Consider the following 12,800-nt stretch of genomic DNA (forward strand, 5'->3'; position numbering starts at 1 on the left):
TATGATGAACTCAAGTTTTTTTATAAATAAGTGTCATTCTTGTAGGAAGAGTTTTCTTGAAAGAATAACTTGTAACATACCATCTCTAATACTCCATATCATCCTAAATGTAGTTGGGCTATTTAATTGTCATTTTTAATTTTAAACATGCATGTTAGTATTAAGTCAATGTAAAAACTAAATTAATACAATGTGAATGGACACAATAACCATATTAACAAAAATTTATAATTAATTAGATTAAATTATCAAAAGGTTCCCTATAAATAACATTAGAAATTTTGTTTGTGGATTGACCATTCTCATCAAAAATCAATATTTTTAAACCTTCTCTATTTCGAATACGAGAAACAGCAATATATGATTGGCCGTGCATGAAAACAGGACAAGGCAAGTACAAACCGACATTACATAGGCTCTGGCCTTGACTTTTATTAATGGTCATTACAAAAGCCAACATAATAGGAAATTGCCTCCTTTTCATAGTAAATGGAACCCTAGGATCAAATGGACACATAACAATACAAGGTATACATGCTTTCATCCTTGTGGTTGACTCAAACTTTCTTGGGTTTCAATAATATGTTTTCTTGTTCTTGTAACTATGAGACGTGTACCATTGCACAATCTCATTTTCTTGTTCTTGTAACTATGAGACGTGTACCATTGCACAATCTCATAGACTTATCAATGTTTCGCATCAAGATAATTGGGACACCGACTTTCAATCTTATTTCATGATTCAGTAGTCTTGACATCGTAATTGAATTTAGAAAATCTGAAAAGTGTAAGTCATCAAGTGAATCATGTCCCTATCATCTTTTACAACATTATCAAAACTCAAGTATACAACTTCCTCTCCAAGGATCATGGATAACATATACTTGTTTATTTCTTCAACCACAGTCAATGTAAGGGCTAAGATAGCCCAATATCTAAAATATAAAGAATTATTGACATTGTTAAGGAAATTCATAAAAGTTGAATCAACAGTAGACTTTATTAGATTATCTGAACCATCTAATAACAAATTAGCTGGGATTTTAATATTCACAGATCCTTCATTAACTCCAGCAAAAGTCTCATCACTAATTGAGATTATCCAGTCAACAAAATCTTGAATATCACTATTGGATGCCATATTATTTGTTGCCATAAGTCTCATGTTTCTTATTAGTGTAAGAAATTGACAATTATCCCATGTGTACGAAGAGTTAATGGTAGCAAAAACAATCTTTTTGCTAGATCCACCTGGAATAACAGGAAGGATCTGCCTAAAGTCTTCACCAAGCACAACAACTTTTCCTCCAGATGGAAGATTGGTAGCCAATAGGTTACTAAACTTTAGAATATCTTTTAAGCATTTATCAGGAGCTTCAAAACAAAACTTGTGTGCCATCATCCCATATAATTAACGACGTGTGAACTAATAATTCAGCTAAGTTACTTCCTTATTTTATGCTACATATAGTGTCTTTTATCACAGAAAGTGGAATATAAAATTGTGAGTGAGTTGTTTGTCCTCCTAGAAGCAATAAACAAACTATCTCGCTTGATGCTACATTGAGAACAATTTTATATCTAGATCTTAATGAAGCAGACAGTGTCTTCTAAACATACATTTTCCCAATACCACCATATCCGTAGAGGAAAAACTCCTCATTTGTTAGATGCAATAGCACTAATGATTTTATCATAAATTGTCTTTTGCTTAAGTGTTAGTGTTTGCAGCAACCTTGCCAATTTAGTAGACAACGTAACCTTATCATAATTTAGTTCATTTCTTATTAGCTTGTTTTTACTTGCATTCAAGCTTGACATGTCAGGTAAAGGCATAGGCTTATAATCTGTGAGACTTTTCCCATTAGATTGAAGTAATTTCTCAATCTTAATCAATGTAAAGTTGTATAAATCAGCATCATCTAATTGTAATACTGTGAAAATAATGTTGTTACATCAGCAATGCTGTCCAATAATTTATATAAACTCTATTGATATTATTAGATTGTAGAAAAAATTAAAGAATGCAAATGCAAATGTCTTCATCCAAGTGATTACTTGACGCCTCAAGACTAAAAATAAAATAAGATTATATTTGTATAACTTGCTTATCAAAACCATAATCATAACCCACTGGCAGTAGTATAAACATGACATAACATACTAAAACAAAATTTGATAGTATGACAGACTCACCTAGAAATAAAACTAGAGACCTCTAGAATTGAAGGGTGTACAAAAACTCACAAGCAATACATTGTGCTAGAAAGCCTCCTCATTTCTATGTAAGAATCAAAACATTTAGAGAGAATGCATATATAATTGAATCAATATCGTTCAGACATTTATGTGAGGTAACATACTGTTGAACTCCCTAATCTTAAACCACTACAATATGATAACAATTGGCTTTTTTAGTGCCTCCTCTGTCAAGTTTAGTATATCATCTGCAAAGGCCCCCCACAAAGTACAACTCACCTTGTTTTTCTATAATGATAAGAATAGTATCAAATGAATTTTGATCACAGGCACCAAAAATTAAATAAGGTTTCAAGTATATTAATTGATAAAGTTTGTGTCATATTACTCTACATCTTCTAGGCTTATTTCTATCTGTTTTTGTTCTTTCCCATTCTTAATCGGCTCCTCCAATTCTCCAATTCCAGATAATCTTCCAATCACATCTGTTGTGAAAAAAAGTATACCATTTAATCACATGTCATTAAGAAAAATAGACCATTTAAGATTAAGATAGATAAAAATAGATAATTTAAATTTGATAATTGCCCTACTTTTATTTGATTGGTGAGTTTTTTCCCCTAAAAGCAATGAGATTTTCAATAGAAAAAAAAGGAATAAAAAAGGACAATATCAAATAGAGTTTTTGAAGAAAAAATTTAAAAAGTTTAAATATATACTAATTAAGTAATTATCATTCATTTCCTCCGTATCTACAATATCTAAAATATTAATAAAATTGAACTCAAAACAATGGATAGAACCTGTCTCAGGACACAACTTCACAGTAGTAGAGAACAACACGAACATGACAGATCCAATCACATTGTTTGACTTTCACAAATATTTTTTATGCAAGGTTAATTTAATAATATCAACTGATACTATTAGAGTTGTCTAACAAATAATGATTTCATGAATTGCATGTGCTGTTGGAAACATTGTATCAACATAATTGAAACAAAGAGCAGAAATCATATTCAACACATTTTTTTTATTAAAAAAAGCACAAATTATTGATAAATAATGCATAGCATTGAGAGACCCTCAATTTTGAAATCATTATATATTTTAAAGAGATGTAACCTACAACAATATTGTCCCATAAATAGGATAAATATTATATATTAGACATAATTAGGGGGATCCAAAAAAACAAAATATATAAACACTTACTCTAACATCCTAGGAGACCAATTCAACACCATTGGATTCTTCGGATATATTTCTACCTGACAATCTCCAAATATGAATCACTCTAACCATAATTCGCCAATTTTTTTTTGTTGTGTTGATAGCACAAATAGCATAGATCTCAGAAGTAGAAGCCATGGATAATATGAATAATAGTGGAGAGGAAAATGAACTTAATACAATTAATTAGAGGAGTGATTCAAACATGCAGTTGTGAAATGTGATATTAGCCTAACCTAGTAATTTATAATTGAATAAGGATGATTTGGGAGGAAAAATTAAGAGATGATTTTAAAAAAATCAAAATGATATATATTAAAAATTATTTTATTTAGTGTAGATATTTAAGGAATTTGAATTTTGCCAAACTTAATATAAGAAATTAATATATTGAGTTCCAAAGTTAATCTAAATAAACATGTCTTAAAAAAAAAAAAAAACACACACACACACACAGACACCTCGAAACTCCTTCATGACATTTTTTTTAATTTTAAATAGGTAAAAATAGGTTTTTTGAGATTCATAGAATTATGAGTGTTGAGTTTAGCTATAATAATTTGGAATATATTATGTCAAATTCCATATATTAATAAATGTCATATTTATAATCTTTGAGGTTCATAAGGATAGATTTAAATAGTAAAAACAAATATTTAATTTTTAATTTAAATAGATATGTATTAATTTAAATTTGAATCTAGCTATATATATATATATATATATGTGCATACAAATACACTATATATTATGAACCTAATAAACATATAATTTTGTGTGTGTGAGCACGCGCGCGCGTGTGTACGTGCGTGCATTTGCGTGCGCACGCGTGTGCGCGTGTGAAATTATGAACGTTGAGTTTAGCTTTAATAATTGTGAATATATTATGCCAAATTTCATATATTAATAAAAATCATATTTATAATTTTTGAGATTCATCTGGATAGATTTAATAGTAAAATAAATTTTTAATTTATAATTTAAATAGATATGTATTAATTTAAATTTAAATTTCAATATATATATATATATATATATAATTATATATATCTGCATACAAATACCCTAAATATTATGAATCTAAAATTTTGCCATATATTTAGGTTAGATAGAGTGTTTAACTAATAGATATTAATTTAAATACAAATATAATCAAATTTGAATTTCAAATAGGTAAAAATAGATTTTTAAACATATAGTAATATTTTTTATAAATATTTAAATAGATATATATTAATATAAATTTTAATCCTAATATGTGTGTATATATATATATATGTAGTAAATATATACACAGAATTATGAGTGTTGAGTTTAGCTATAATAATTTGGAATATGTTATGTCAAATTTCATTTATTAATAAAAATGATATTTATAATTTTTGAAATTTACGAGGAGGATAGATTTAAATAGTAAAAAAAATATTTAATTTTTAATTTAAACATATATGTATTAATTTAAATTTGAATCTCAATATATATATATATATATCTACATATAAATACCCTAAATATTATGAACTAAAAATTTAGTCATATATTTAGGTTGGATAGAGTTATTAAATAGATAGATACACCTAACTCCAAACCTAAATAATATATTTTATATTTTTCAAAAAATAATAAAACTTCCCTAACTTAACTCCAAACCTGACTCTAAAGTATAGAATCATACAAAAAGGCATCTCGAAGCATAGAAATGTAGCAAACCTAAAATTGGACGCGTAACATTCTTTTATAGCTTTAAACCCTACTTTTATATATATAATGATGATTTCATTCTTTTTCCTTATTTATCAAGTTTATGATGCAGTTTAAATGACTTCATTTCTTTAGAGAGAGAGAGAGAGAGAGAGAGACAAAATGTTGAAATTTTTGGGAATTATTTTATTAGAATATTTGTTAGTTGTGAATTTTCATTAATACATTATTTTATTAAAATGCACCCATTTAATTTGCATACTCCCTATAAACCATAATATAAGTTGTTTTTAGAAGTTTTATTTAATCCAAAATTTAGGTCATTTGGTAGGTGTTTTATATTTTTTTCCAGTTATACCCTTATTTATTAAATAATTGATAAGGATATTTTGAATAAGTCAAATGTCATATTAATGAATCTCAAGGGTATGATTGAAAATATGTGAAAATTTTTAAAAAATCAAGATTCCAACTAATTATTTTTTTAGATATATTAATTAGCTAACAATGACTTGTATTGTGGTTTAGAGAGAGTAATTATTTAGATACTTTGTCACATGTGGTATTAAAACTAGTCTTTAATTCTGCATTCTGATATCACGTGTTATATAATATTTCAATCCCTACTCAATTTATTTTATATAATTATTGAGATAATTTGTAACATATCTCCCATATATTCAATAGTATTAGTTATTTGATGTATAGTTATTTCTTTTTCAGTTTCATATACAAGAAAACTCACTTCAATTCTAGGGTCAACATATCATATATGTTATTTAGTTTTACCTTTTAAGATTACCTATAAATTATACGAGAGGCGTGAAGTCTCAATAATCCTAAATACCAATTTTAAAAAAGGGCAAATAGACAAAAACACTCATAAAGTTTTCCTCTAAGAGGACTCAATATCCTTAAGTGAAGAAAGGTGCAAGAGTGACCTGGCTATTGAATTGCTTAAACATTCATTATATTTTGATGTTAAATGCTGATTGTGCTTGTCAGCTGGTAAAATTGAAAAAGCTGAGTATGCTTACATGGAAGGTATGAAGATCCAATCTCCTCCATCTTCTTCATCCTCTTCCCCCTCTATTGCCTCATATTCTACAATCTCTTTGCCCGACAAGCCTCATGGCCATATGTTGGTCCTAACTTGACCCATATCCAAACCTATAGTCGCTTCGTCATAGCATTCGCCTTCTATTTAATCCCAAAAACACCAACATCAACAACCTAAGCAGACCTAACAAGCCTTAGATCAACCATAGTCCTAACCCATATTAATGTGAATGAGATTTCATTTTACCTATTGGGTCATATCGCGAGTTGTCTCTTTTGTCCCTTGTCTTAAATTGCAAGAAAGACACGGATGTCCCTCAACCCCTAGTATCTCTAAAACTTGGAAAATTCATGCCATTGTATCTTTGGCCAGGATTTGTGCCAAAAGAGGAAAAGATTGGACTCGATATGGTCTAGGCAGTAAGGACTCACCAAATTTCCTAAATGGTATAGAGAGGATAAGTGACTTTCGAGAGAATAAGGAGGGGTGGCTTTTGAATTGACTCAATGAATTTAGCCAACAACAAAGACACATGTCATATTTTGTGTTCCATGTCAACTTAAATTGGTCAACCATTTTCTTATATGCCATTTTAACGATTAACATCTAAGCAATTTAATTGCCAAGTCACTCTTCCACCCACTTAATCAACTTCATAGGTGCTCTTGCACCTTTTTTCATTTAAGGATACTGGGTACTCTTAGAAAAAAAGTTTGTGGATATTTTTTCCCTTTTTCCCCTTAAAAAAAGTATTAATTTTATAACATATTGTCATAATTTTTTTAAAAAAAGAAATAATCTTGAATCTATGATTATATGAAGAAACCTAAATAGCTAGTTTAGTTGATTAATATGTCTTATGGTAAGTAGTCTGAGAAGGTTTATTCCATGATGACTTTGTCTTAAACTATGAATTTGACACATCCAATAGGTCTAATTTCATAACTACATTCAAAAATTCTCATAAATGTTAGTTGTGGAAAATAGCCATTGGGATTATATTAGACGCCTATAAATACATATGATCCTATTATAATCTCTTATGCTAGTCATCAATGATAGATCTATGTATGATTCAGTATTCCTTTTGTCTCTTATTTTCTCTCAATCTCTTTGATTCTCTCATTCTTTTATGTTCTTCTCTCCAATTCTCTTTATTTCTCTCTCTTTTAATATGATCTACAATAGCAATCTAATTTCATAAATATACACACAAACACTCCCCAATGGCATAGGCCTTCCAAATAGTAATGATTGTTATGATGTGAGAGTATAATTAGAAGTTGGTTCTTGTGCCGACCATGCACCAACATGTAAATACCTCTTGACTAAACTGTTTCATTAAAATGCGCTCATTTTATTTTATATAACTATTTAGATACTTTGTAACATGTGGTAATGTTACATTCTGATTCCACATGTCATAAAATATTTCAATCTCTATTTAATTTACTTTGTCTTATTATTGAGATAGTTTGTAACATATCTATTATGCATTAAATGATGTTATCATACACATATCCTAAGGCCCAAAATACACAATTTAACCCAAATCATCATATAGTGCAAGTAAGCTGAAATAATATAATTTTTCTAGTTGGCAATTATCTAATCAAAATACACAGTACAAAACAATAGAGGCCTACATATTAGGAACCAATGTCCCAAGCCTCTATTGCTTTTTTCTTGTCTTGACTTGAGTTAGGACTTATAAATATTGAAGAGAAAGATGTGAGTATATCCACTTAATAACTAAAGTTAATTTAACCTATACAAATGTATGTCAATTAATTATAGTGATGCAACATTTGCACATATTTATTTCAATTATAGTTATCACATATATCATATTTATAATACAAATAACCATGTGACTTGACAATAGCAAAATGTGAGGACACAAAACTAACAACCATGTACCCTCAATAAGAAATGTAAGGACACAATAATAACAGCCATGTGAACATAGTATAATATACAAGATCACCATCCTTACAAGTATAATATACAAAATCACCATCCTTACACCTTCCTAATACCTCGAACATGAAATCAGTGGCTATTCAATAAGCTCCGTTTGAGTAATTGGACTATCTAAGCCTTCCACTTATAAGGAGCTTCCTGGTCAAGGCCACTACATTTACATGTGAGTCACATTTTTTTCTAATACTAACAACCATGAGGTGTCATATCCCTAAGATAGCTTTCTTATGAGCCGGAGGAGATTAGTTAGGTTTGAATCCCTCAAGAAACAAGTGGGACAAATAAAATAAGAGGCAAGCCATCGAGCTCTGAATGATGGCCTTACCATTTGGATTTAATATTTTCTACTCGTCTTCCTAGGGTGAACTCCTACCTTAAATGATCATGCAATGCAACCATACTTAACATAGGATATGCAATCACCCATCAAGTTCTTTGCCTATAATTTCTCAAGCATTAAGTTTATAATATGCATAATCTCAAACATCAAATTTATACAAAGCATACATGTATCATACTCATTACTCTTCATATTCTTATTCACTCCCATCATAATTTCATTAAATCATACTTAAACAAAGGATAAGACACCATTTCACACAATCAAGTTTTTTTTCACTACAAACTTTTTGAACATACACAATATGCCATAATTTGCATTCTTTTGTATATTCAATTCAATTATAAAATGTCTATAAATAATTAACAAACAAATATACAAACTAAATTTTTTTCAGTTACCTCAAACATTTGACACCCTCAATACAAGTTCTTCTAAACCTCTTCTCAAACTCAAATGGTGTCAAATGATGATTAATCCATAATTAATCACATCAACTATCATTAATTCCCTTATTAGGATGAATTCCCTCACTTTGGCTCAACACTTCCAACTCACAAAAATCGCAATCTCCCACTTAAAAACATAACCATTGGGTTTAATGGCTCATGTTAGCTCTCATTAGCTTCAATAAGTTCCTACATTACCATTAATGACATCATACTCATATCAACCACTACATTTAATGACATTTTCAGCCATTTATGGCCTCCACATACCAAATACTCTTAAAGCCACTAATGCTAGGTTCAAATAATCTAAACAATTCTCATTAGTTCTATTTAAGTCAATACATTTAGATCCATAGTTATTATGAACTAAAAATAATTATGCCAACACAAACCCTAGCTCTTCAACCAGAGAAAATGGAAGAGGAAGAGAGAGAAGGAGCTTTAGAATCTTTCCGTTGATGTTTGATGGCCTAGAAATTCTCACGCCCCTTTAAATGTGCAAGCCCTAGTTGAGGAAATTCCCATCTCTTTGTTTTCCCTTTGTTTCATTATCCTTTTTTGAATTCTGTCGCAGACTTTTTCTATAAAATCTCATCCATACACCGTGGCATGTGATAAAGAAAAGCTTGCTTCACGTTTTAATGGCTCATGTGCTACACATACGATGTGTACATTGCAGCATGTGGCACAAAGACATCTCTTTTTTTTCCCTCCAATTTTGAGGCCCAGGTGTCCTAACTCTACTTCGCTCCTAGGGCTAAAACTACAACCCAACACATTCATTAGCTCTTTATAACAATATACCACATTAATTTGCTGAATTAATCTTATTTAACTTAACTTAATCAGGTTTAATTTTCTAGGATGTTACACAACACATTAAAAGCATTAATTGTATGTAAGGTGTGAAGTCTCAATAATCATAAATACATATTTTAAAAAGATGTATTTTATAGCATGTAGTGATAGTTTGGTTGAAAAGTGATATTTTTAAAAAAAAAAAACAAATGATTTTGTCTATGTGATTACATGAAGTAACCTAAATGGCTAGTTTGGTTGGTTAGTACAACTTACGATAAATAGTGTGAGAAGGTTTATTGTAGGATGACTTCGTCTAAAAATTATGAATTTGACACATTCAAGAGTTCTGATTTCATAACTACACACAAATACTCTCCAATTTCATGGGCCTTCAAAATAGCAATGATTGTTATAATGTGAGTGTAATTAGAAGTTATTCCTTGTGCTGACCATGTATCAACATGGAAGTACCTCTTAATTGAACTATTTCATTAAAATATGGGTATTCTATTTTGTATAACTATTTAGATACTTTATACTTCTATAGCATGTGGTATTAGAACTAGTCTCTAATTTCATGTTAAACTAGTATCTAATTCCACATTCCAATACCCATGTGTTATAAAATATTTCAATCTCTAGTCATTTTATTTTATCTAATTATTGAGATAATTTGCATCATATCTCCCATATATTCAATAGTATTAGCTATTTGATCCACGACTATTTTTTTTCTTTTTCAATTTCATATATAGAAACTCAATAAACTCTTGGATCAACATTTGCAGGAGCCCTCAGATATTTAAAATAGTAGGAAGCATTACACTTGCCATTTCTAATTTGAAGTTTGATTCATCTTCAATAGTTCTTGTAAAGAAAGGTCTTTCTTTATGATTGTACTATCGCATCCCTCCACCATTTTGTTCAATTGATGGACATCTTCAACAAAGACATAGTAGAGCAAGAAGTGATACATCTCCCCAAAGACAGCCGTGTAATTGTATACGAGGAATTTTCACTAGATTGGGGCAACTTTCTCAAATGATGGGGCCATGGTCAAGGGAAGGAAAGGAGAAAGATACTTGGGCTAGAAGATTAATTTGTTTCCTTTGTGTTAAGACATTTGCATTCTAGCTTTATACATGAGTAATATTAATTTTTTATTAAGATTTTAAAATTGTATATTGGAAAGCTTTAAACAGATCTATCCAATGCCTTGGAAAGGCTTAAAACAACGTATACGTGAGTAAAATATATTGATGCTTCATATTTAGTAAAAACTGCCAAGGTTTTATTCTCATTGTTTTGTGAAGGGATTGAGTGAATTGATCTTAAAACTATTGTTCAAGTGGTGACTGATGATGCTATTAATTATGTAGCATATGGCAAGTTGATTAAGGAAAAATATAAAAGTATTAATGGGCTACCTTATGTTACTCCCTATTTGAATCTCACTTTAAAAGACATTACAAGCATGTCTCATGTGTCACAATGTGCAACAATGCATCAAAGATAACTAAAGTGTTTGTTTATAGTTATATGATCTTCTTGTCATGGGTAAGGAAAAGAAAGAGTTGAAAAGAAATTGTGCATCCAAGTACAATAAGGTTTGCTATTACATTTATCACATTGAATAGCATGCATGCATGCATACATACATATACATATATGCACAAGCATGACTTGCAAGTTTTGGTGGTTAATAAGCACTTTGTCGATCACAAATTATCAAGGACTAAAGCTAGAATAATTGTTCATTCCATCATATTAGATAACCAGTTTTAGAATGAATGATATCAAATTGTGAAGATTGTGTCTCCTCTTATTGATTTAGAATTATTGATTTAGATGAGAAATGTTCTTTGCCTTATTATTATTTATAAATATTTTAATATTTAATAATTTAAACATTATCATTTATAAATGGGTACGAGCAAATTGGCCCCTAAACTCTAGATATCGAAGTATTTAGGACTTTAAATTTATCTTTTATGTAATATTTCTCTTTAACTTTTGAAAACAATGTAATTTGACACTTGCCATTAACAAAAATTAACTTTGATTAGTTAGTTGACCTAAAAATGATATAAAAAGATCTCAAAATTACAAAAAAAAAAAAGAAAAGAAAAAGACCTAAAAATTATAGTAAAGGACCCCAAAAAATTATATAAAAGGATCAATAATTTTTTTGGGCCATTTTCTATAATTTTTAAAGTCTTTTTCTGTCATTTTCTAATTAACTAATGGTCAAAGTTAATTTTTAGTAAAGACAAAGGATAGATTGTATTGTTTTTAAAAGTTAAAAAAAAAATATTACACAAAAGATTAGTTTAAAGTTTCAAATGCTTTTAAACTTATAATTTAGGGACCAATTTGTTCATTTACCCATTATAAATGTTCACTCAAAATTTATAAATCCTCTTTAAAAAATTAACAACTCAACTAATGTTTCTCAAATCTATAGCGAATGCATTTTTTACACTAATTGATTTGTGAATTGAAATAGTGTGATAGATTATAGATTCTTCTTCAAAGTTTATAAGTCCTCATCTAAAATTTGTATATCTTAAAAGTTTGACTAGCAAGTTGTGTTTGTGAAGAATGATAACTAATAATATTTAAATTATCATATATTAAAATATTAATATTTAATAAGATGTTATGATAATCACATGGTAGCTTATCAAAGTAATTGGTTAAAATGACATTTTTATTTTTTATGTGGATGAGGAATAATATTAGTTATTGGGATTTAATTATAATTTAATTTAATTTATATAATTTGTGTTAATTTTTTTATAAAGTGTTTTTTTATAATTTTCCAAGTCTATTTTTAAAATTGTTTTTGTCAATTAATGGTCAATCTACGGATATTTAATGAGGAGACAACATTATTTCACTTTTTAATGCTTGAGGGGCGAACCTTTAACTTGAAAGAGCCTAAGTATTGATGGATGAACTCAAAAAGAAAAATATATAAAATAATTACTTGTATTTATTCTCGCTTAACGTTTTCAAAAAATAATCAAAA

At 28.9% G+C, this 12,800-nt stretch overlaps 1 protein-coding gene across 1 annotated transcript; it reads right to left on the bottom strand.

Annotated features, from left to right (window-relative positions):
• Positions 1 to 769: 769 nt before the first annotated feature.
• LOC129317801 (uncharacterized) lies at positions 770 to 1,399 on the bottom strand. Its single transcript, XM_054962221.1, has one exon. The coding sequence runs from the start codon at positions 1,397 to 1,399 to the stop codon at positions 770 to 772; it is 630 nt and encodes a 209-aa protein (XP_054818196.1).
• Between the last annotated feature and the right edge of the window lie 11,401 nt (positions 1,400 to 12,800).

This window comes from Prosopis cineraria, unplaced genomic scaffold, assembly GCF_029017545.1.
Source record: "Prosopis cineraria cultivar Desert tree isolate PC_DT_omini unplaced genomic scaffold, ASM2901754v1 PC1, whole genome shotgun sequence".
NCBI lineage: Eukaryota > Viridiplantae > Streptophyta > Magnoliopsida > Fabales > Fabaceae > Prosopis > Prosopis cineraria.